This window comes from Phaseolus vulgaris, chromosome 2 (assembly GCF_000499845.2).
Source record: "Phaseolus vulgaris cultivar G19833 chromosome 2, P. vulgaris v2.0, whole genome shotgun sequence".
In the NCBI taxonomy this organism is placed as follows: Eukaryota; Viridiplantae; Streptophyta; class Magnoliopsida; order Fabales; family Fabaceae; genus Phaseolus; species Phaseolus vulgaris.
The window spans coordinates 36,829,406-36,856,134 of record NC_023758.2 but is presented as its reverse complement, the minus strand read 5'-3'; the positions used below and the strand labels follow the sequence as shown (position 1 = coordinate 36,856,134).

The 26,729-nt window shown below is 30.9% G+C and overlaps 2 protein-coding genes and 1 long non-coding RNA gene across 3 annotated transcripts; 2 read left to right on the top strand and 1 right to left on the bottom strand.

Annotated features, from left to right (window-relative positions):
* The first annotated feature begins 1,002 nt into the window (after positions 1–1,002).
* LOC137811787 (protein G1-like1) lies at positions 1,003–2,905 on the top strand. The gene has a single exon (XM_068613617.1). The coding sequence runs from the start codon at positions 1,962–1,964 to the stop codon at positions 2,652–2,654; it is 693 nt and encodes a 230-aa protein (XP_068469718.1). The 5' UTR covers positions 1,003–1,961; the 3' UTR covers positions 2,655–2,905.
* A 10,063-nt stretch (positions 2,906–12,968) lies between these two features.
* Positions 12,969–13,769, top strand: LOC137809738 (uncharacterized). The gene is made up of 2 exons (XR_011080804.1): positions 12,969–13,251; positions 13,388–13,769. It is a non-coding gene; the product is annotated as an uncharacterized lncRNA (long non-coding RNA).
* A 934-nt stretch (positions 13,770–14,703) lies between these two features.
* Positions 14,704–23,181, bottom strand: LOC137811786 (cell division control protein 2 homolog). The gene is made up of 8 exons (XM_068613616.1): positions 22,898–23,181; positions 22,605–22,789; positions 21,685–21,805; positions 20,734–20,907; positions 19,791–19,954; positions 16,338–16,425; positions 16,205–16,258; positions 14,704–15,119 (listed from the first exon to the last, which is right to left on the bottom strand). The coding sequence occupies exons 1-8, from the start codon at positions 22,904–22,906 to the stop codon at positions 15,030–15,032; spliced, it is 885 nt and encodes a 294-aa protein (XP_068469717.1). The 5' UTR covers positions 22,907–23,181; the 3' UTR covers positions 14,704–15,029.
* Between the last annotated feature and the right edge of the window lie 3,548 nt (positions 23,182–26,729).

The following is a 26,729-nucleotide window of genomic DNA, read 5'->3' as shown; positions in this document are numbered from 1 at the left end:
ATCGCTTCTTTTTACCATTGGATCAAATTCAACATACTATTCTTCATTTTAATCGTTGGGCTCATTAATTGAAACTCTAGAGAAATTAGTTTCACATTCTCTTTCTTTATTTTTTAAGTTTGAAAGTGTTATTGCTTTAATGTATATATTGACTCGTTTACTTTTTTTACATTTTATCTGCTGGTGAATTTTTACTTATCCTTGAGAGTTTTCCCAAATTAAAAACATTGTTGTCTTTTTTATGAATGTTGTTATCATCAGCTATTGATGTTGTTCTTCACCGATTCCAACAAGTTTGGGGGAATTATTTTGGCACTAAACTTGTAATTTTGGTTGTTGAGTTGTTCTTTCCCCTAACAGTTTAGTAAATCCATGATCCACTGCAACATTTATGTACATGCACACGTGATCCTTAATTATGATCCTTGTCCTTCTCTTACTGTTGTTCAGAATACTGAATTTAGTTATAGATGGATGTACAAGTGATCCTTCCATACTCCACTAAAACACTGTGTTGTTGCTATATCTTTGTGGCTTATGAAGAATAAATTCAAAGTGATTGGTCTTCTAGATTTGATAAAAATAAGGTTTTGGCCCCACTTTTGTTTCACGGTAGGAAATACTTTTCACTCTTTTTTACTACAGTGTTTCTATCAATTCTCTCTATATAATACAGGTACATGCAGTCAGATGAATGATTATTTCTATCTGTCTTTTTTTTTTCATGTGTTTATTTATTACATCATCATTTTTCCCTCTTTTGTTCCTAAGGTGTACTTCGTAGAAGTATGTGAAAACAAAATGATTGTATCAATTAGGTGTTAAAGTTAATGAATTAAATGAAGTTCTGAAAGTAATTTCACTTTCATTAAAATCTCTACATGTTATCATTAAAATCTCTACATTGTAACTCCAAATATTATTATTTTAATATTTTCATATCATTTAATTATAAATTTATTTTCTATTATATATATTTAATTTTAAATTTATCACTATATAATTTCAATAGTTCTCAAACTAATATTTTTCTTTAAATGTTGGAGTAAAATGAGAAATACGTAATGGTAGTTACTTTACTTATAGAGGTAGGCCTAAACAATTTCCCCACTTTTGTTTTGTTGTGGAGCTTAAAGCCATGGAGGAAGGGAAAGAAAGAAGAGGCATGAATGATTGAGATTTGATGATGGAGAGAATGAAGTGATATTCAAACTGCCATCACTTCCCTCTCTAATGCATGGACCCCTCTTTTGTCTCCCTATACCTACAAAACTTGCCTACCCCTACATTCATCCTCACCCATAATCCATAAATCCATTGCTTAAGCTTTCTAAATTCTTCCTTACCTCCCCCTATCTCCCCCATTCTTCACCTTTCTTCTCCACTAGATTGAGTAATTCCCTGGCTAACAAACCAAATATTTCAACCTCCCATCTTATCAAGATCATGCCAAACTCCTACCTCTTTCCCTTTGACCATAGGGGAAGAATTCCCAACCCAATCATTTTTTCAAAATCACCGACTTCATTTCCCCTCCAAGCCAGCTAGCTACCTTTAGACAATCCTAACCAAACCCACCTGAACTACAGTCACCTATCCCAAATTCACCACAATACATACAACCTTTATATATAAACCCTAAATACCTTCTTTTGCCATTTCATTTTCACTTTTCTTTTCTTCTTATCTCTTTTACATTAATCACATTACCTAATCGCGTTTTTTTCCACCATCTCTCCTCTTTGCACACCCGAGCTTGAGGTCGACGTTTTTATAACTCTATATATACACAGATCTTCCACCAAACATAAAACACATTCTTGTACTAAAATCCCCCACACACACCCCTGGTCCCAACCCTAATCTAGGAGAAAAAGATAAAGTGCAATCCCCTAACATCACATCCACAGGTGCTACTCCTTACCCTAGAATCAAAATCCCTGGAAAACAAGAACCTTAACATGTCCGCCGCCGTGGCCGCCGCCGCTGCTATGTCGGGGTACAACAACTCCACTCGTAGACAGCACACAGATCACGAATTGCCCTTACCACCGCAGCGAGTGTGCGTGTCTCCTCCTCTGAGCAGGTACGAGTCCCAGAAGCGACGCGACTGGAACACCTTTGGCCAGTACCTTAAAAACCACCGTCCACCCTTGACCCTCTCGCGCTGCAGCGGCGCCCACGTTCTGGAGTTCCTCCGCTACCTCGACCAGTTCGGAAAAACCAAGGTGCACGCCGAAACCTGCGCCTTCTTCGGAAACTCCCACCCGCCGGGCCCCTGCTCGTGTCCCTTGAAGCAGGCGTGGGGCAGCCTGGACGCGCTGATAGGCCGGCTACGCGCGGCGTTCGAGGAGCATGGCGGCGCGCCGGAGATGAACCCGTTCGGCACACGCGCGGTGAGGCTGTACCTGAGGGAAGTTCGCGACGCGCAGGCGAAGGCGAGAGGCATAGCGTACGAGAAGAAGAAGAGAAAGAAGGCTGAAACGAACGATGATGTGATGAGCATGATGGGTTGTAGTGATGGCAGTTATTCTGGTTATGGTGGTGGCTTTCTTCCTCAGCAGGCGCTGTCTGATTCAAATGGGATAAGTTCTTCTTCTACCCCTGATGGGCTTCCCTATTTCTCATCCCAGTGTGGGTTTAATTCCTTCTGAATCAGTGATGCATGGATAGCATATGTTATAATAATAATAATAATTATTATTATTATTGTATGGTTAGTGATATGTGGTAGGGTTGAGGGTTGCACCAAGTGTGGTGATCCTTAGACGCTTGTGAGGGTAGTATAGTATCTCTCTCATTAATATATAGCGGGATTTCCTTCTATATATGTTTTAAGGAATTCCTGCATTCTAGAACTTGAAAAAATATATGTTAGAATAAGTCTGAATTTTATTACTAACAATACTCTTCCACTCTTGTTCATTCATTTAGAATAAGTTATATTATACATGCCCTGTATATTTTGTTTCTGTCCTAAATTAATTACTCAAAACAATATTTTTAAACCTTATTAGCCATTTTACGATTTTCAATATACGTTTAAATCTTTTACTTCAACATACTTTTAGATTTATGTTCAAATGTTTACACTTTATACGGTTACATGTTTTTTTATGTCTCCATTATTAATTTTAGTACATTATTTCAATCAAAATAACACAAATAATTTTTTCTTAAATTATTTTTTTTATTTAAAAAAATAATAAGTTTTGTTTAAAAAAAAAAATCACTTAACTAAAATCGTACATATTAAATATGAATTTATTACAATTTGATATAACTAAACTTACATGACAAGTACGATCATGTATAATTTGAGCGAAAACTATTTTTTACATGTATGATTTTAGTGTAATTATCTGTTAATTAAAATTGTATTCTCCACATACGATTTCTTTGTAAATAATTTGCGCATAAAATTTACACAGAATTTGTATTTACCATATACAATTCTTTTAAAATTTTAAAAAATCGTGAATGTAAGTGAAATTTTCTTCATAATTAATTCCTACTCTCTATATGATTTGCCCAAGATGTAAGAGAACTTAGCCATTTGCATAAATTCAAAATCAAATTACTTTACTTTCGAAAAAACAACCTGATAATTATCCATACGCCCTATATAAAGGAAGTACATTTGTTTTTATGGTAAAATTACCATCCATCTGTAAGCCTTTTTTTTTTTATAGAAATTATATAAGATCATTTTTACAAATTAATTTAGGTGTACAATAATTTTAATTTATGAAATTTTTTATTTAATTTTTCTCTTTTAGAAAGTGTTTATAGAAAAAAAAATTGTTTAAACATGCCTATTGTCCTATAAACTTTTTCACAAACGGTTACAAGAAAATAAGAAAGTAAGATGAAACAATTTTTTTCACAAGAAAAACAATAATCTATACATTATTTAAATACTATATTTTAAAAATTAGTAAAAGAAAGTATACAAATTGACTTATGCATAATCTATGTTGATTTTATTTATTTTTATTAAATATCTTATATTCATATTTTACAGATAGAAAATAATATAATTAAACAAAGGAAAGGTACTATTAAAAATCATTAACTGCCAAGTCGCTGAATATAGGAATGACCATAATAGCTTGACACTCTCATTTTTCAATCACATTACAATTTCATAAATTATTTTTTTATAATATTCTATTTATATTTATATTTATTATTATAATAGAATATTTTATTATAAAAAACAATTGTGAAAGTGTGGATGTAGATAAAAAATACAGTGCCAAACAAAAATTTTCTTCATTGGTAATATATAGTTTTTCGGTTTATTGAATGGTTAACGGTTAGTAAGCTATACATTCCTTTAAAAATGAGATTTAAGATTTTGTAAAAAAAAAATAGAAACTGGTTTATTATTTTTCCATCTTAACAGATATTAAGTTCATTTAAAAATATTATCGTCTCATCCTATTAAAACTCATTCCATTTTTCTGATTAAAGATACTAAAAGATAATAATAAATGTTAGATACACATTTTTTCAAGTTAGAACACTCAATATCTTTATTTTGTCTTAGTTCTATCGACCCCTATTTACAAATAAGTATTTTTTAAAGTTATAATTTTTTTTAAAGGTTAAGGCCTGCACTCATTTTATATTAGTTATTACCTCAATTTAACAATTTTATCTGATCTTAACTATTTGTATTAAGATTTATTATATTACTTTTTAAATTTTATGTATTTATTATAACTTGACTATGATAAAATTTTACAAGAAAAATATATTTTAATTTATTAATATTTGTATGTCATTATTTTTTAATTAATCTTAACTAATAAGACAGACTTAATATAGATCGAAATATTAATTTTGAAGTATCATATAGTAATGATGAAATATAGTGAGAAATTATGTTTTGAATTGCCTAAGGATTGAACACTCCTAAAATGTTTCTATAATTTTATTTATTTTTCTCATAAAAAATGAAATTTTACTTGGCAATGCAAAGTCCTTCACCATTGAAAAATAAAACTTACTTGAAGTTAGAATTTTACCCGCAAAATCCATCATTTTTAAAGAATAAAACTTAATTAAAGTAGGTCGAAATCCTAATTATCATTTTAATAAAAAAAATACTAGTCAATGTATACTTGGCTTTTAGAATAGCTTCTAAATTACAAAAGTGATGGTGTAATTGATATCAAAAGTCGACAAAAAAATTATAAAGGGATAGGATTTTGTGGGTAGGTAAAAAAAGTTCATATCAAATCCAGAATATTGAAAATAGATTTGCAAATGATTATAACCTTTAGTAATTATTACTTATTTTTACAATAATAAATACTTATACAAGAAATTATTAAATAAAAATTAATTTTATAAACAAGAAATAATTAATTACTATATTAACTAAATTATATATTATTTTATAAATTAAAAAATTATTGATATTTAAAATAATTTTTATTATTAATAAAAATTTATAAATTAATTTCTAAATTGGTATATAAATTAAAATTAAAATTAAAATTATTTCAGATTTTATTTTTTTAAAATTAATTTTATTATTATTTTCATTTGTATATAAATTAATTCCAGCTTTTAAAATGCTTTTTCTTAAAGGTTGACTTTAATCAGATCAACTTAAACTTCAAAATAGTATGTTATACAAATTTTTGGTAATTTGGGTGTAAGTCCTTTAATGTCAACTTTGTGGAAGGCCAAATGCATATCTATGAAATTACTATCGAACCAAATGTTTTCTTCTTCATTTCATTAGTTGTTTGACAATTTATCTCCATAGAAGACATCACTAACTTGTTTATGTTATCAACGCACGATTGACTATTGTCTTTTACTATGCTTCAATATCGATAATTGATTCATCAAATAAAAAAAATTTATTTGAAGATTACTCTTTGGATCATATTTAATAGCATTAACCTATATGAGATTTGAACTTGTTTCTTTATTGTGTAATTCACTTATGTTTACAAATGTTTAAACTTGCATTTTTTTTTTAATTCTAGATTTTTATGCACTATTGAGATGATTTAGACCATTTTTAAATTTTAGATATTTAGTCAAATTTTCTTACCTTGTCTCATTTTTCTTTGTACTCCTTTTGAGTCTTATAACCTTTTTTTTATGATTTACAAGTCTTGAAACTTGGAAAAACCATGATAACCATGAGTTGGAGTTTTGAGGAGCTATGAAATCATCTTATTTAGAAGATAAGTGTGGGGCGTTACTTTAAGTTGATTAAAATAAAGCTGGGAATGTGTTGAATTGAAAGGTTAAGCTGGAAGATAGTTTGAAAAGGATCAAAATCTAGATTGTGATATGAAAAAGATAGTAAAAAAGAAAAAACGAAAGTGAAAGAAGGGAATTATGTAATGGCAGAAAAAATAAATAGCTTTCTAATTATTCTTTGAAGCCAATAAGCCTTGAATCCTTTCAATTATCCCATATTTACCCTAACCACATTACAAGCTTATATGAAAAGACCTTCTAATCTTTGAGTTGCATATTTTTAGATAGTGAAATTAGAAGTTTTCTGCAAGTGAACGGTAATGTTTGTTTCATAAAGTGCTGAGATTAAACTGAAAAAGCTTAAACACTTGAGAAAATGAATAAAACACTTCCAGATGAGGTTATCGACTTTGATCCATTGTTTAACTTGACTGAGATTTTATGTTTGAACATGTTTAGATTAGTCAGATCCTTGAAAACTTTGATTGTTGAAATTTTTGTACTAAGGTTTTCTATAGTTTTCAAAAATATGTTTTTACAGTTTTTCACAAGTCTTTTTAATTTCTGAAAAAGTTGTTGAAAATATGTTAGAATTAGTAGCCTAAACAAGAGGAGTGAATTGTTTTCACAAGATTTTCGCAAAGATTGGAAGTAGAGTGAAAAGTTCTGAAAAATCAACCAATTGATTTTCTGTTTAACTGAATAAAATTTATGTTTTATAGTTCTTTATAAATGTATAAGATAAGGGATAAAGAGAATCAACAAAGAGGTTTATACTTGTTCACTTTTAACCAAGAGCAACATCTAATCATTGGCTAACCACTAAGAATTCACTATGTAATCAAACCTAGATTACAAAACACACACCAAGAGTGATGATCTTAAACCCCTCAAGAACACACAACACTCCTTGGCAACACCACAATTTCCAGAAACACTTTTTTGAAACTGCCTTACACCAAATACACAGAATTACAATGTTCAAAGTGAAGGAAAAAAATACTCCTGGTCTTTACTAAGTAGAAGAACAAAAGTATACAAAGACCTAGTCTTATTCCACACACAAGAGATGATCCAAAGCTCTTGATCTTTGAAAAATGTTTTTAATAATATCTCTTTCTTGGGTTCTTGAAAAGAATGTAAAAAAAACCTTTATATAGACTTAAGCAAGTGGTCAAAGTTGTTAGATCATAAATCAAAAGCAGTTGGAATCATTTAAAAACAGTTTCAAACTCTTAACAGAATTTTGTTATAAAAACAACATATTGTTTTCCAAAACAACATATTGAAATAAATTTTTTGTTAAGGTTTTCATAAAAAAACTAGTTGTTTTATCGAAATAACTAGTTGTTTCAGTTTGACAAGAAAAAATAAAGCAAAACTTTTCCAAATTATTTTGAAAACCACTAAGTGTCAAAAACCAGTTGTTTCGACAATTCAACAGGTTGAAAAACTTGTCTTAGTCTCAATACCTTTGACTAAAATTTTTCAGATTTTAAGAAAACATTTCTTTTAAAAGAGTTAAGGATTCAAATGAGCTTGGATCAATACAAGGAGTGAATTAACAAGTCAAAAACTACTAGACAACACACACATAACAACAGGATCTTTCAGCTTTCCACGCAGATTTGGAAACATAAAATAGCATCTTATTCAACAAAATATTGTTTAAATTATTTTTTTATTTTGTATAGAAGTGCAAAAGATCTAAGTGTGAGGGTGTGATAACTCTCGTTTTTCTCATATTTTTTAGACTAATTGTATCTCTTAGAGATTTCTTTTGTTTTTAGTTTATGATATTAGTTTAGATTTTTTTTTTCGTTAAGAAATTAGGATTTTAATAAAAATGAAAAAAAAACTATCTTTTCAACTTAAATTTTGCTTGAATCGTCTAATAGTTGCTTATGATTGTTGTAAGAACATTTTTGAAGTAGTTTTTTTTTAAGTCGGCACAACAATTTGTATAAATTAATAAATAAAAAATCATTATACATACATATATATTAAAATAACTATTATGCATAATAACGAGTTAATAGAGCATTATTTTTAAGTTGTTTTTAACATGGTTATGTTATTTTTTAAATAATAATTTATCTTTTTTCATTGAATTGACTAAATGTGTCAAGATGTGAAAATATGATAAGTACATATTTGCATAACACATCACTAACATATGACGTAGTTATTTTATTGATAAATTTCATATGACAACAACGTGAATGAATACGTTCTTGAAAAGAGAAGAAAATTTGAAAAATAATAAATTTTTGTAGGATTAAAAGGTATTTTAATTTAGTGTGAAGAAAGAGTATTATATAGTATAAAATAGTGTGTGAATGAAATCAACAAAAATAGTATAAAGAGTATTTTTGAAGTAGTCTTTAACATGAGGAGCTTTAATAAAGATAATTAAACCATTAAGATTGAAAAATGAGTTTAAAGAGCTAAAATCAACAAAATGAAAGATAGTTAAAGGTCAATGATCAACAAGCTAGACAGTCAAAGAAAGGCAAAAAGAAGTTGAAGACACTTACATTATGTAGTCTTAGATTAGTATTTTGGGTCGATTTTAGTTGAAAAAAAGGCTCACCCATTTTGTAAAGATCTGAAACTCTATAAATAGGATATAATTGTATAAGTAAAGACCTCACGAATCACTTAAGCGCAATAACAATTATTATTTAGTTTCTACCTTTTAGTTTTTTTATAACATTTTTGTCATTTACAATTCTATGAAACTTTTTTTTTCATTCTTTTGCATTTTTTCTCTTTTTTTTTTTTTACATTATGCTATTTACCTTTGTAAGTAAATTAAATTATGGAATTGGGTAACAATGAACTTGAGATCATGTTTGGTGATGCTCTATTTTAGTTATTTTCTCTTCAAATTCATTTCAAGAATCTATTTTTGATTGAAAATAGTTTTCTAAGAACTTATAAACTGAATGACCCTTATTTTCTTATTAACAAGAAATCAAGATTAAGGTCTCTTGAAATTTGAAGTTGAAAATTATTGAACCGTGGTTTTGTTCCTCGTTTCATGTTTCTAAAAATGAATTTCGCTTTTCCTTTCTGTAATTCATTTTAATTCTAGTTTGTTTACATTTCTGCAATTTACACTTCAGTTCATGCATCTAATTCATTTTTGTTTCATGTTAATTCTACAACTATTTATGCTTCCAATCATGCTCTATTTTACATTTCTAGTTTTTACATTCCTGCACTTTACAATTTCAACAATTTACTTTCCTGCAATTTACATTCCAGTCATTTACGTCTATGCAATTTACCATCCTAATCTTTTATGTGTCTCGATATTTAACATTTCAGTTTTTTATGTTTCTCGCAATTTACATTCTAGTTATTTACTTTTATGCACTTTACTATTAGACGCTCTCTTTCGCTTTCTCTTAGTAGAACTATTAGAAGGTCTAGTAAACTATTGTTGACTAGACGATTTAGTAGTTGTAAATTTATTTTGGATGAACTCTTTTATATTTTAGTTTACATTACAATTTATTTTCTAACCTTTTACCTTCCATGACTTACATTTTAGTTCTTTACATTTAAGTGTTGATAGACGGTCTGTTAGACGATTATCTCTAGACATTTTATACACTATGTTTTACATTCTAGTTCATTTTTCATTTCAATTTTAATTCCAATACCCTAATCTTAATTTGAAAAGGAAAGAATATCATACAATCTCTCATACAACGTGTTTTCCTTGGACTGACCTAGGTTGACCCTATATTGCATTAAAGTCCCCTAGTATGCCCCATGTCACTAGTACAAATAATACATTTTATATCGGTTTTATGAGACTTATTACATCGATTCCATCATTGATGTAGATGTCACTGATATAGAAAGTCTATTACATTTTACATCGGTTATATAACTGATGTAATATGCCCTTATTTGTTTAACTTATTGACTTCTATAAGACATATTACATTAGTTCTTGTCTGGAATCGATGTAATATATATGAAACTCTAACTAATAATATGTTTGTCACACACAAAGGCGTTGTTGTGCCATACAGTTAGGACCCCACTAGCCTCGTTTAACAGTTCACTATACATAGAGATGGCAAAGCGGGCCGACCTGCCTCACATAGGTCTGTCCCGCGTAATGAACGCGGGCTAGATTCTCTGTCTCGACCCGCAAAAGGGCCAGCCCGCGGGTTTGCGGGCCAGCCTGCATTTTTTTTTTAGAAATTCAATGAAAATGTTTTTTACTTTTTGCTATTGAAAAATTGCTAGATTGAAGCTATATATTAATATCAAACATCAATATTTTTTTATTCCATTTCAAACATAGTCAAACATCAATAATTCAATTAAGATAAAAATCAAATATCAATATTCTTCCATTTCCAAAAACATTAAAAATAGCTAATTTAAAAACATTAAACATAAATCCTACCACAATTAACATAGTTAATTCAAAAACATTAATATTTTTTTCTAGTCCAAGTTATCACTGTCAAGCCTAACTCAAGTAAACACACAAACTTTTTTTTACGGGCTAGCAGGCCAACCCGCCTTACCCCATTGTTGGCCCGCACTGGTTGCGGGTTATGTGGGGCGGGCTAAAATGAGTCAACGGGTTGAAAAACTGAGCCCGCCCCGCATTTTTGACTAGCAGGTCGCGGGTCGACCCGCATGGTCTGCCCCGCTTTGTCACCCCTAAATATACATATATTCAATATTATTACCCCCTATAGTTGATAACATCTTTGTTTAGATAAATTAGATACCTTAGTTTCCTGTATACAAAGCATTTTGATTCGTTTTGATTTTACTAGTTCCTTTAAATATCTCAATTTTATTGGACTCTCCAGACCTCTTATGTTCGTAGATACTATATTCATAAATCACAAGTGTTACCCCCTTCCCTTTTTGATTTTTGTTTTTTATCTCTAACTTCTAATTCTTCTAGTCTGACCAACAAATTCCCTTCATCGCCTCTAGAGTGACTCCAATCTGTCTACTAAACTCCCATAGCCTAATTGTTTCTAAGATTCCATGTTTCATCCAGAAAGGACGATTGCAATTATCAATAGCATTATCAAAAACAAAATTGTTAATTTGAGATAATGTCGACCTTATTTCCTTTCTTCCTTCACAAATTTTGTGTTTGTTTGACTCACCAATCCAGACAAGTCGCTTTAAGTGCCACTGGTGCCTGGGTCACTTCCATAAGATTTTTTTCGCCGCCTACTGCATAGAAGTGCATTGTTACTTAACTGCAGCAAAAATGAAACAAATGAAACAAAATGCATGCACAAAACAAAACAAAATATGATTTTTATTTAGACCTGACAATGATTAATATTGTTCGCTCCTACATATTTTCATTCATAATAAAAAATCAAAATTTACATAGACAAGGAGGAAGATAAACAAAAGGAGAAACATCATGCATGTATCCATTCACAATGGAAAATCAGGAATTATGTTGTTCTTACATATTAAAAAAATATTTGTGAGTGCTTGACATATTTTTAAATTTTAATATTTTTAAAATTTTACCTTTTGCATGTTTCACGACGATTAAAGTATAAAATAGTGTGAACAATTATGTTTGATACTCTTACAAATTATTAAAAAATAACATTGATATGATAAGTTATTGGGCGAAGTTTATTTACGAGAAAACATTCTTAATTTTTACTGAAATAAGATATTGAATATAAGATGATGCATATAATCATACAAATATTCAAACAATTGTTTTTTACTCGTATGATTTAATTTTCAAATATTAAATATGAGATGACACTTATCACCATAATATCTAAAAATTTATTGTATGACCATAATATCTAAAATTTATTTAAGTGTAACATAAAATTATTTTATTTATCATTTATATAAAAAAAATCATTCTAAATAAAAAATATTAGATATAAGATTTCATGCGGTCGTATAAATATGTAAACGAATGTATTTTTAATATAATTGTAGTGTAAATTATGTCATTTTAGAATAATCGGTAATTGAAATTTTATTTCAAAGGTGTGTGGAACCATACTCACATTTGACACGACTAATTAATACAACTAAAGTAAAATTTAATGGAGTGGTGATACATGCACTAAAAACATTTTAATATAAAATCATAATTATTATTATACTATTAAAATTAGTTGTTAGGTTGGAGTTTTTTTTTTTAGTGTCAAATTAATTTTTTGAATTCAATCACATTGTGTATTGTGTACAAGAGTTGCATTGCAACCCAAAGTATAGATCATAATGGAATATTAAAAAAAAAATGAGAAAACGAAAAAAAACAAAACATTACCCACAGTCTATGAGGATAAGACACTTCTTTTAAATGGCATATCCGTGTCGGACACACGTATCGGTACCAATACTCGTACGACACTTGTAGGACATTTATCAATGAAGTGTTCAATTCAAAAAATATTTGTTGGATTTTTTAAAATTCTATCACAGTTCTAACACAATTTTAAAAGGTATAAATACAATAATTTTCTGAAAACTCAAATTTATTATATAAATTTTTATTATGATTATAAAAATAAAAAACAAATTCTTTTGAATCTGTTATGAAAATATTTTCATGCTCTCAAAATAATCTCAAATATACTTTTGCACATAAATATTTATTTTCAATTTATATAATTTAAAATTATATAATATAAATTTGTGTCCCCGTATCTACATTTTAAAGATTATATGTATCTCCGTATCCATATCTTGCACACAATTCAATTAATCTCACATTTGAATTACGGCTTCCGAGGCACCTCATGTGCATTGCCACAATCAGAAATGGGTTTCTCTAAGTTGCTTCTGTTTCTCTTCTCCTTCGACTAAAGCTTCAGCTTAGGAAGGCGGAGTCAGGTAGCAGTTGGAGCAGGGCTAGGGTTCTTGGCTGCTGGCGACGGGGGTTGACGGAGTGGATGCCTCTGGAACCTGTTTTTGGAGGCGGCGTTAGAATCAGTGGGAGTGGGGAAGGGAGAGATTGGAGAGATGGATAATGGAGTAATTCACTCTCTTTTTTCTGTTGTCTTTTTTCAGCCTTCTCTCTCTTTTTACTTTCTGTTATAATTTCTTTGAAAAAGTCTTATTGACACTCTTCTAAAAAACAAAATTCACTTGCATTGTGTTTGTTTCTCAGGTTCCACTGTAGACGATGACGAACTGTTTTTGTTTTTATTGATTGAAGCGGAAATGAGTGTGTAAAATCAGGTAGAAGGAGAAATAATTGTGTCAAGGTTACGTTTCTACCCTTCAATTTATGTTGAATCTACATGAATGCATAGTACAGGTTGATCTGAGAAAAGTTGCATCGCCATAGATGCTGAGCAACAGTGGCATAGCTAGTAAAACAAGAAAATCCCACTAGTAGTACCACTTGTATATGTCGATGTTTATCCTCTTCTTTAATCATCACATTTGTTAATGATCCACATTCTATTCTCGGACAGAAAGTCTTAAAGAACATTTTTTATTGGTTTTTCCTAATAATTCTAATAATGTAATTCTTGAAATTCTTTGCACAATTACTTAAATTAGCTTGCTAATTTTGCTTTTTATCTCTTTATAAAATATCATGTCTCATAGGCGATACAAAATTAGAAAGAATTGCTATATATAATATTATTATTTGTTTCTTTTTATATTATTTGTTGTAAGCCTTCAAAAGTAATTCTATATCAATTCTTTCTGCATAGTGTTTGTAGTCCTTGCTAAAATTATTATAAAGTTTATTGGACCTTATTTAAATTATTATTGTGTGTTACAATATATGATTAATTATATATAGAAATTATTGGACATTTCTGATTACAAATTATTTATCCATTAGCAATTAAACAATTGAACCATGTGATATTTTGTTATGTAATGTTTCATTATATATGCAAGTTATATATATATATAACATAATTGAAACACTAAACGAGTTAACAAATATTAGATTAAGAAACACGTGGAAAACTCTCTAACATAAAAAAATATTACTAAATATTCTAAAGAATGTACATGCAGTGTAGGATAAATTTAGTTACTTTTATTTTTGCTAGCATTTAAATGAAAAGTGTATTATCCCGATATCATAATGGTAGTATTTCTGATTGTGTAATACAAAGTTTAAAAACATATTTCAGATTACACCATTAAAAAATTTACAATATATTTTTAAATTCAAAAATTTATTCTAAATTATATAATCTAAAATATATTTATAAGATACACCATCCAAAATAGAATTTCAAGAAATTTATTTCAAATTATACAATATGTTTTCTAGTCCTACAATCAGAAAATCTAAATAGTGAATATTTAAGACTTTTCCAACAGCTCATGTAGAAACAATGGAGGTAGAAAAAGAACTAGCCAGCCATTTATTTGTCATTGGTTTTCTTATGGCATTATATATTTATTAGGTATATTATATGTTGTTAATTGAAGATACTAATTTGAGGAAGCATATTACAGATGAGAAGGTAAGTCAATTTTACATGCTCCATGCCAATGGAAGTAGATATTTGTTTTACAAGCAGCATTCAGCACTGGGTATGTAACACAAAGCAAACTGGAAATTTGCTTGTTGCAGTGCAGCGAGACTAAAACACGAAAAGTGTAATGGATAATAAGATCACACTCAAGCTGTATCTAAAATATGTAAGTAACAAATAAATGAAATATGATCTGTCCCTAAGCATTGAAGTAAAAAAGCAAGGGTAGCACACATTGGAGTCAAAACACGTAAATGCTACATATACTAATATAGACACCCCAGCCTTGAAGATAAGTAATCAGGGAACAAATTTAATGTCTTTGAAGTATTCATGCTCAAGGGCGCTCCTGGCAGTAATTCTTTTGCTGGGATCCAAGTGAAGCATGCGCTGGAATACAACATAAATGCACTGAAGTAAGCACCACAAAAAATCTATGAAACACAATTTTGAGGAAACACATAAAACTATTATGAATTAGAGTAATAATTAGAAAATGAGACTCTCATTCTCCCCATTAGACATCTTAACATATTTTTTTTTTCTTCTTTTTTGTTAATATACATTTCACACACTATCTCATAACTGAACAAACAAACAAAAAATCAATCATCTTAACAGATTATCCATTTCTCTCAATATACCCTTCTTTTATCTTAATCTCTAAATTGAATTTCAATAATTGCATTTATATAAATTGCCAACAGTTAAGAATAACCTTATATAAAAATTAAATTGTACAAAACATATCAGATTATTTCTTATTATAAATTTTAACTACAATATGTTAAAAATGTTTATTTATTATAATTTAATTATATAAAAGTATGCATTTTTTCAGTATTACACAAGCTAAAAATACTAGTTAATATCTATTAAAAAGCTCATTCAAAATACGGATTGAAAAATAATAAAGATGGAGCTTAAATGTCACGAGACCTTTCACTAAGTTAAATAAAGTACTGGACATGAATAAATTGTGACTAAATAATCACACCACAGAGGTGGTATAACTGGTTGGTGTCATTAGAAGAGACAACTAAAATTGGACAAAGCAAGTTGGTTATCCAGAGGCCATTCATTAGTATCTCCCTTTCAAGTTAGAAAAGGAAAAGGATAATCACGACTTATGAAATCCAGTACAATTTATTAATAACCGTAACAAAAGATCATTTGAGACTTATCACCATTTGGCATGGTTGGCCTTTCCAAATAATTTGAAAAGTTTCTAAGCTACAATCAGATATTTTTGGGGCAAATATAGGTTGTTCTCATCTACAACCTAGTCAGAAAGATTACCATCTAAACACTTGTGCTTACTATTACTGCTTCAAAATGCATTTTCTTCTATTTTATGCTATTTCTCAACAGAAAAAGATAGTCCTCTCACCTCACTAAAGAGGAAATATATAACTAATGATCACATTTTATCAACATAATGGAGAAAAAAATGCTATATATGATGTTCAACTTACAGAAAGAAGATCAAGACCAGCTGGCTCAAGATTTGGAACCACAGTTTTCAAATCCTGTAAAGCACAAAATAAGATTAAATTCAATTTTTTAAGCGATGACAAAATTGGGCAATGATGAAATCTATTTAATTACCTTTGGCTGCCACTTGGGAAAGGCTGATTTAAAATCAGGCAATGATGTCACTCCAGGCCATGTATCTTCATTTGGTGTACCCAAGATTCTTCATACAAGGAACGATGTGTCAAAATATAAGCATACATTATGCACCTTTGTTTATTTATTTGTTACATGCCTGTTTGGAAGCAAAAGAATGCATCGTTTGCATTATATAGATTGCAATACTACAATATATAACAGTTTCTATACTGTAAACTTTAAATTCATGAATTAATTGATAATTCAAAGGAAGATTTGATTAACAAAGAAGATATAGCAGGTACAAACAATTTACACCTATGGCAGATGATTAATACTCACCTACCTTACAATATTATGGCTTCACCCCTCATGCAGTAGTGATAGACTGTAGATGAGTAACCATGTGTGTGTGCATGCACATTTAAACACAAAGATAATAAATACAAAGTAAAAAATTAAAAATCCCCTTTGGAGAAAGCCACAAGAGTTTTCCAATCCACACGCCACTTAGGAGATTCCCTAAGAACCAAAATCCACATACTGACCATGGAGAAGCATATTTTTATAGCAATGATATGCACTCAAGCACTTAAGAAACTCTTCCTTGAAAGCTAACTATCAAGGAGGAGAACCAAGACCTACTTACATACTCCTCCGAGCATTTCATAAATTCATATTACTTGACATGGGACTTCAGACCCCACCCTAAAATCCCATAATTTCAATGCGAGACTATGCCCGTACAGGTTGGCCTGCACACTATCACTTTGACTAGTACCAATTAAAAGTAATTATCAATTTGATATCAATTGATGCAAATTTAAAAGACCCTCCCTTAAAAGCCAGTTGTCTTGGGGGAGAACCAAGTCAGTTAACAATTGACAAGGACAATCCCATAATACCCAAGATCCTATGAAGCAAGTCCATAAACATGCATGTGCGCTTAAAGATCAGAGCACTGGGTTCCAAAAAATAAAAAATTGCCATAGGCATCATACTCTACAGATAACTTTAACCTGTTTAGAATGGCTAAAATGCTATTTAATCAGTATTCCTAAATGGCATACACACTCACTAAATATACTAGACTAAAGAAAGGCAATAACAAATATAACGATGGACAATCTAACTACTAATGCAAGGTTTGAAACACAATCTGTTAAGATTTAAAAAACTAACTTTGACCAAAAATACACAAGTAAACTCTAGGCTGGTCTAAAGACCACAGATAAAGTATATGGTAATTCTCTCAAAGCAAATTTTGTCATTTCCAAACCTCCCACGCCCCAAAAAAAAAAATCGGGTTATGTAGACAAAAATCCAACGTTATCCTAATAATTACAAACAGAACAGAATCAAAGCTCTGAGAAATGTTAACACAACAACCACCCAAGATTTCAAACAACATGCATATTATTTACATTAAGGAAGCATTTGGTAGTACAATACTTCTAAGAGAATATTTCTATAAGATTTCTAAGAATTAAAGAGTAACAATACTTTTACCATAAATCTTAATTATTTACCATAGTAAATTATTTAACAAGTGTAATATGATATTTTTATCACAGTAAAAAAAATAACTTGGGAAAGTTAGACTCTCACTGCTCCTCGTGTGGAACGATTTAGTGGGAACATAGCCAAAATTGATGAATTTACAGTTCTCAAAAGTTCACACAAAGCGCTCGCATAACAAGAATCTCAAAGTACATGGACTGAATCATAGACCCTCACAATCCATTCTCAATTAGAACCTAATCAATTAGGAATCAGTCAGGGTAGTATAACAAGTTATGGTGGCCCCATCCAAGTTATAGACAAGCGGGGTAGTATAACAAGTCATGGTGGCCCCCATCCAAGTTATAGACAAGCGGTTCCTTGCTATAAAACCCCCAAGGCCAAGATAGAAGACCATAGAAAATCGCATCCACTCCCAAGATAAAAGATGAATGAATAAAGCACAAATCAAAATACACAAATGCATAATTCACTATATATCTTGATTGATCAAGCATAACTTGGATTTTCACACTTCTAAGTAACTAGTTAGACTTCTCAATTGACCAAGCATAACTTGGATTTTCACATTGATAAAACTTCTTAACTAACCAAGCTTAATATGGATGTTCATACAACTAAGATTAGACTTCTCAATTAACCATGCATAAACTTCAATTTTCACACCTGCTTAGACTTCTCAATTGACCAAGCATAACTTGTAATAGGAGATATTCACCAATAGGCTAGGATCCAACCACAAAAGAAAACATGGTATTACCTCCAATTCAAAATCTTAAGACAATAGGTGTATGGATTTTTCCACTTATATGTTGCTTAACTTGTCTATTTCTACATGGTGTGGTACTTTAGCTCACTCGTGGACGCCGACAATCTCCCCCTCAAGTGAACCCTTCCATATTGGTATGTTCCCCTTAAGCGAAAGCATTCTTAACCATGAATACACTAATGGTGACTCTTTGCACCGTCGTTTACCACAATGGAACAAAGTGTCTAGACCCATGTCAAGAAGACTTTCAATACAAGGGATCCACTAACTTAAGATCCATCATGCACCCTATTATACTCATTTGAGAAGGTTGCCAAGATGAATCATCAACTTTGATACCAATTGAAAGATCCAAACAGTTGGGGAACCCACCCTCAAAAGCTAGCAATTTGGGGGGGGGGTACCAAATGCTTGGATTTTGTTGAGCATTTCATATTACTCAATGTTAGACTTAAGCATCTCATAACATCCAAGTACCTATTAGAGTACTTGGGCATCTCAAAACAGCCAAGTACCTATCCTAGTACCACCGTTAAGAGTTGACGTTTCGGCGACCTTCACCCTACAAAACTTTACTTAGTGACACTTCACTTAACTTCCTAATGGTCAGAATCCTTAATAGGTAGCCTTTTCTGAGACATCTCAATGAGCTCTGAGACCATATAGAAAAAAGGAACCAATCAAGAAGAACTATATATTATTTTTCTGCGTTGAATGAATATACAACTAACAAACTCTTTATATAAAGGATTTGTAGTTGTTAAAATGAAATAAAGGAAATAAAAGCTATTTACTCTAACCAATATATTTGGATTTGTAGGTGCAAAAGACGTGTTGCCTAATATTACTTTATAAGCAATAAATAAACTAATTCATAAGTTAATTTGTAGAAACGCTTTTATATAACATCTCTAAATTGTTATTTTTAACTTTTGCATAAGCTAATTTTAGCTTATAAAGAATTTTATTTTATTTTTTCCTCCTAAAAGTGCTATGAAGAAATTGTTCAGACATGCCTATAATTTCCAAAGGTATTGTCTCATATCTTCCCACGTTGACACACATTGTGCTAGGTTGGGATTTTCCAATAATATTCACTTCGCCTATAAAAATAATAATTCTCAAAGAACAATACAAATTATAGAAAGAAGGCTATTCACCTGAATATTTTAAACAATTCATCAATCTCAGAATCCCCAGGGAAGAGAGGTCGTTGATTTACCATCTCTGCAAATATGCATCCAACTGACCAAATATCAACTGGGGTAGAATAACGAGGGGATCCAAGCAAAATTTCCGGAGCTCTGTACCACAGTGTTACTACCTACAAGCAATTGCCAAAACTATAACTTAATATAAAAGATAATTTCAAGTTTTAATGTTCATCTACAATTATTCCTGTTCACAATATTTATATTCTTTGAAAGAATCTACTCCCATATATCTATCAATGTAATAAAATTTTAATATTTCCACTTAAAAAAAATAAAGACTATACAATAATGTAGCTGAAATAGCAAGAGACCTACCACTCTTGCTACCGATATTGAGAATCTCATGCTACCATATTAAATTTTTCATGAAAATAAGTTTTCAAATTTATAAGAAAGGCAACAATTTGGCTATAAGTTGGATAGATAATCCAAAATACCAATAATCTTTCAAAAGTCCAATGAGGCAATTTTCTTGTGTTAATTTGCAAAATACTGAAGAAAATACACTTTTTACAACTCAAACAACTATGACAAGTTATTTCTAGTAAAAAAAAATTGAAATTAACAAACAATATTAATAAAGCGACAACAATCAAGCATCTATAGTCTTCTCAAAAGGCCAAACCACCTAATTTAATTTTCTACCATCTTCTCCACAATTGAATAATAAATAAATAAAACAATGTAGGACAAGAAGAAGGAGAAGGCCAGCTGTAAACACATACTAATGAATTTTAAATCGGGACAAGAAATAACAAACTACCAATCCTGTCTACAAGATGCGTTGCATTTTAGCATTATAAGGGGTAGTAAGTGAAATTTGGAGTTCAAAAGCATTCAACCATAAAATTCTGTATGTCATTTCTTCTCTAGTACATGGCACACAAACCTCATGTGTAAATGTTCTAACAGGAATTCCAAATGCCCTTGCCAGTCCAAAATCTGCAAGCTTCAGTGAATTAGTGCTGCGATCTATCAACAAATTCTGTGGTTTCAAATCTCTATGAAGAACTCTATGTGAATGACAATAAGCGATCCCACAGAGAATTTGGTAAAGGAACATCTGCAGAAAGCATCATTTGAAAATTTAAATTAGCTCATCTTGTTCTGCAACACAATAAAAATAAAATATATTCAATTAATAGTGCATGATAAGGCAGAAATAGTTGGTCATGATCAAGCATACAAAAAGTAAAAAGGGGAAGTTAACGTAAACTGAGCAAAATTAACACAAAATTACAAAATCTGCTCATCCTCTTATACTTCAATATTGAGTAGGCAGACTATGAGTAAAAGAGACAAATTCTGACGACATAAAAAAGGTTCAGGTCAGTTCAACATCTTTATTGTCATACTGTAATGACTTGAAACAAAATAAAGCTTTTTCTTCTGATCACTATTCTAAATAATATTTAAACAGCATGATACTGAACTGAAACACATGAGAATAATTGACCTATAGATGTAGCTAATTGTTCCTGAGAACTCTACTTTGGCACCTTCAGTTTTATAAAGCACTTAACAGAGGTCAAAATGCTGAAGGCCAAACTTATTGTACACATCACTTGTCTTCAAAAACAGGAAACTTTTATGGACAAAGTAATACCACATAATTGGTAATTCATCACAAATTCATGAGACATGCATAATACGTATGGGCCTGCATTGACAAGCAACAGTTATGTCAAAACCATAAAGTTATTTAATCATCACTGGCTCTTATTTTAGCTTTATTTAATTTCTGCCAAGAAAAGATAGAGGAAAAAGAACCAGGCATTTATAACTTCAGTTACAAAAAAGCTCAAAAATCTATAAAGAAAAGAAAAGACATGTCACATACTTTTACTTGTCGTAGATCTTTAGCAAATTCTGGAGATGAATCCATGTGCTTCTTTAGATCTAAGTCAAGGTACTCAAAAACCAGATACAAACGCTTCTCACTGTGTACTACATCCTGCAACCTGTTACCACAATTTGCCAACAACAATAAAGAAATGACTAAAGACTAAAGAGAAAAATAACATTAGGACAACAAATAAATTTAAGGAACTATAGTCAACAGGATAACTGGGGCCACTCAATCCTAATTTTGATGCCATACGTAACACCCCGCAAGCATGTCTTTGGTAGATCTTAAGAAACAGTGCGAATATGCTGGGACACTGAGCCACAGGGACATTAAGTACATGTATTTTTTTTTCCAACATAAACAGCCAAACTCAGAAATGATCATATATCTTTGATGCATCCTAATGTCACCTAAGTGAACAATTCACAAATGTACAGTTTGTCCGACAATATATCAGAGCTTTCATCAGTTGGCCAAATATTAACATTAATCGAAAGGAATTAAAGTATAAAAACAGTTATGTCACAAGACACGGACAAAAGCGTGAAGAATATGGATAGCACAAAATGTTATCATTGTCTATATGCCGTTCAATTACTAGAGGCACAAATCATCAGCAACATCATCCTACACAAGTTTAGCCATGCCGAAATAATCAGATTCCTACCTCACTTCTGTCATCTATAATAACCAAAATTCTTAATTAAACTATTCAACATTGGTGTTCTATGCAGAATCAAACACCACAAAATGAACACTATGTTGAGACATTGAGACTCACAGTGAACAATAATCTTTCCCAGTTTCCTAATTTCTATCGCTACAGCCATATAATATTCTTGGTTAGCACATGAATTGCTCAAACGACGACCACCACATTCCTGAGAAACGCATGGATTGCGGATATATACCTAACAATGTTCCGGTGCTGCATTTCTTTCAAGAGAGAAATCTCTCGAATGGCGGTGCTGGGAACTCCCTCATCCTCCTGCTCCAGGCGAATCTTCTTCAATGCGATGGTCTCGTTGGTGACGCGGTCACGAGCCTTGTAAACGACGCCGTAGGTTCCTTCACCTATCTTCTCAACCTTCTCGTACTGCAAAAATTCACTCACACAGATAAGAGAGAAAGAAGAAACGGATATCTTCGTATTTCTAAGAAGAACTGAAACTGAAACTGAAACTAAAGCTTCAAAACGCAAAACCTGTTCCATGGAGCAAGCTCTCTTATGCTATGACAACCGCCGAAGAGGAAAGAGGAACCGTAGACGTTTGAAGAGGAAGAAGACGATCTGAGAAGTTAGGAGTGAAAGAAACGGTGAGAGCTAGAGTGCGTGCAGTTGCTCCCTCGGTCTCAACCTCCTTTCTGGCGATAGATTATGGTCTCTCTCTTTATCACCTCTTCCTATGTTGGCTATCAATTTCTTCCCTCACATCCCTATTCTTCTCAGCATTCAACATTTTTTTTTCAACTGTTTTCTACTTTTTCTTTTTTTTCTCTCACCTAATTTTACTTTTACTTAGTATTCTTTCTTTCAAAAATAGTTCTTAAAGTTCTTCCTAACATTTGAAATAGCATTTGTTGAAACATAAAGTTCTTTTTTTTGTAAGTTTTAAGAAAAATAAATAAATAAAACTATGTTTTAAGATTTGGTAGGGGTATTTCCTCTTAATACTTTTTCAATAGTATCTTGTTAATTAAATTTATTGAAAATTTTAAATGTTAATTAGTCTTCTCTCATCTTAATAACAAAGTCTTTCTTTTTATAAGAAAAATTTAATAAAATATATTATTTAAAAAAAGTTGTAGGTGTACTTAATTGAATTTTTTAGATTAAAACCAAGTTACACAATCTTATATATAATGCGAATACTTTTATAACTAACGCACATTAAATTCACTTAAAACTAACAAGAAAAACATGTGAGCAATGTTTCTTGTTTTATAATAGAGCGGTCACTAGACAGTTTTATTAGACATTTCAAGTCTTAGTAAACGCTATGAGACTAGACTATCTATTGAGACAGTCTAATTATGTAAGATGGTCTAGGAACCTTAAAGACAAGATTTTACTAGACCATTCTTCAAAAATTTCCATCATGGTTCAGAACAAATCTTATGAGCAAGAGTTGTTATCTTCCATTAAGCACATTATAGGCTTAATCTCTAATCAGCTAGATCAAATGCAAGCAATGAAAGAAGTTTTTGCTTAGTAGTACCTTTGTAATCAGGTCAGAGGGACTATGATCTGTTGAGACCTTCATCACATTCACATATCTTCATACAATCTCCTCTATTATAAAATGCATATACAATCTCCTCTATTATAAAATGCATTTTCAAATCAATATGCATAGTTCTTCATGGTAAACTTAGTTATTGGACAATTGTATTATAATGTTGTTGTCATAATAGATTGTGACAATTTGATCTTGCCCCCTCACCTCCTTGGCTAGACCTTTTAGTCATAAAGTTTCATTCACGGCTTTTGTCATGACAATGTACTCAACTTCAATGGTTAACAAAGCCTCTACCCTTTGTAGATTGGCCTTCCAAGTAATAGCAATACCATGAGCAGTGAAAATATAGCATGTGTGAAATTTTATGGTGTCAAAACACCTAACATGGTCCGAGTCAACAAAACCTTTTATGGGAGCATATATGAAAAATTGTTTAAGTCCACCATAAACCAAGACTCTTCCAAGTGATCCTTTCAAATAACAACGAATCCACTTAAGAGTTTGCTCATAAGCCTGCTTAGGGTTAAATATGAACCTAGTAACAATACTTATAATATATGTTATACCAGGGTGCGTGTAGACCATAACATACATAACAAAACCTATAATGTCAGCACATGAAAAATTATTCATATAATGTTGTTCCTCCACCATCTTAGGAAATTATTCATCACTTAGTTATAGTGAGATGCAAGATTATCAAGAATTTTTTTGATATAAGTGTCTTAAGACAAGTACATACACTTCAAATTACATCGTCTAGTGATTTCAATCTGTAAAATCTTCCTAGTAGCTCCAAGGTCCTTCAACAACTCAGATTTATTATTGTTTGCTATTAGAATATCATTTACATACAACAACAATACAATGAATAGACTACTTGTTAGAAACTTGAAGTGAATGCAAGTGTCATACTTGTTACGTTCAAATCCAATGCTTGTAATGAACTCATCAAATCGTATGTTCCATTTCTTTGGGGATTGTTTCAAACCATATAAAAATTTGTTTAACTTACAAACATAACCATCCTTGCCTCCTTCCTCAAATCCTTTTGATTATTTCATATAGATGGTCTTTTCTAAGTCTCCATATAGAAATGTAGTCTTAACATTTATCTATTCCAACTCAAGGTTAAGCTCAACAATCATGGCTAACAACATCCTAATGGATATATGCTTTACTACAGGAGAAAACACATCATTATCATTTATTCATTTTCTCTGACTAAAGCCTCTAGCCACCAATCTTGTCTTGAATTTTCGTTAACCAATTTTTGGATTACCATCTTTACGTTTGAAAATTCATTTACAATTGACCAACATAAAATCCATATGTCTACGAATAAGAGTCCAGGTATTGTTCATATAAAGTGAATTTGTCTCTTCAATCATGGCATCTAACCATTGAGTTCTCTTCTTACTTGTCAAGGTTGGTAGCCTTTTTCTGCCTCTTCGAACAAAGTCGTATGGTGTGTCCTTCCTTCTTGCAATGGTAACATGTTACAAATTATGTATTTTTAGCATTATTCGTCCTTGACTTTGATCTCCTTCAACCTCATATATTATTACTGGTAGACATTCAACCCTTTGTTATAAGGTCATCTCCAACACCAGATACCTTAACTTCAAACTTCACATTCAGCTCTTTCGAGTTCAGAGCAAATTGAATCTCCTCAAGAAAGAGAGTCTTCCTTCCATACAACAAGGTTTTCTTGAAATGGTAATGCGTCTTAAGAAATGAACACAAGAACAACAATTCCTGATCTTCATCATCAATTTGCACATCAATGTTCTCCAATTTGCTAGTTTTCTTTTTGCTACTCATCCTATATGATTACAACTCCTACTTCAAATACAAATGGTCCTCCATGGACTTAGTCATGTACAAGCTCTCAAGCTTCGTCCATAGTCTTGTTGTGGTCTTCTCCTTCGAGACTTGTCTCAACACCTTATCATTAAGTCTAAGAACAATAACGCTATGAGCCTTCCCTAATAACGTTTTATTGTCCTTCTGCCATGGATGTATCAAGCTTGAATTCACCTTCCAAAGTTACGAGGAGGCCTTGTTGAACTAGAAGATCTCACATCTTCAACTACCACGATTCGAAATCGTTCAGACTATTGAAATTTTCGACCTTATACTTTGCATAAGTCATGATGATCTAATTTCATGTTCACCACACTAGTTTGTTAGGAATTAACTCAGTCAAATTCATTGCAAAGCGTTTACCAAACAAAAGAAACGATAATAGAAAAATTGTTTCTTGTATGATAGAAGGTAAATAGTAATGAAGAAAGAAGAGAGAATCACATAGAAACTTAACATGGTTTGATTGAAATATTAACAACTTTCAAATAACAATGATTCAAATCAAGTCAAGTTAATATACCATATGAAGGAACAATTAATATAGATAAAAAAAATTAATTCAACAAACATCAACTGAGAAATAGTTCCGACATATATCAAGGAATGAATGATAACCAACCATGTCAACTAAAAATTAATTTATATTAATAATAAAAAAAATAAACTCAAACTTTAGTTGAAAAATAGTATCATTAACGTCAATAAAAATATATTAACTAAATTTGACAAAAAATAATCATATTAATATTTGTCTAGAAATAACTTTGACGTACATTTTCATTGATGTTGGTCGAAGACGACCCTAATTGACGTCAACTAAAAATATTTGTTGATGTTAATCGAAAACAAATTGTTGGAGATCCCACATCGACTAGAGATTAGAGCCTTTCATTGTATATAAGTGGGTGCAAACCTCAACCTCATGAG

Excerpts from the sequence above, each read along its gene's own strand:
- LOC137811787 (XM_068613617.1), top strand. The coding sequence starts at position 1,962 with ATGTCCGCCGCCGTGGCCGCCGCCGCTGCTATGTCGGGGTACAACAAC.
- LOC137811786 (XM_068613616.1), bottom strand. Across the intron at positions 21,806-22,604 it reads CAGCACCGGAACATTGTTAG|GTTGCAGGATGTAGTACACA; the intron begins GTATATATCCGC and ends TTGTGGTAACAG. Across the intron at positions 19,955-20,733 it reads TTAGAACATTTACACATGAG|GTAGTAACACTGTGGTACAG; the intron begins GTTTGTGTGCCA and ends AATTGCTTGTAG.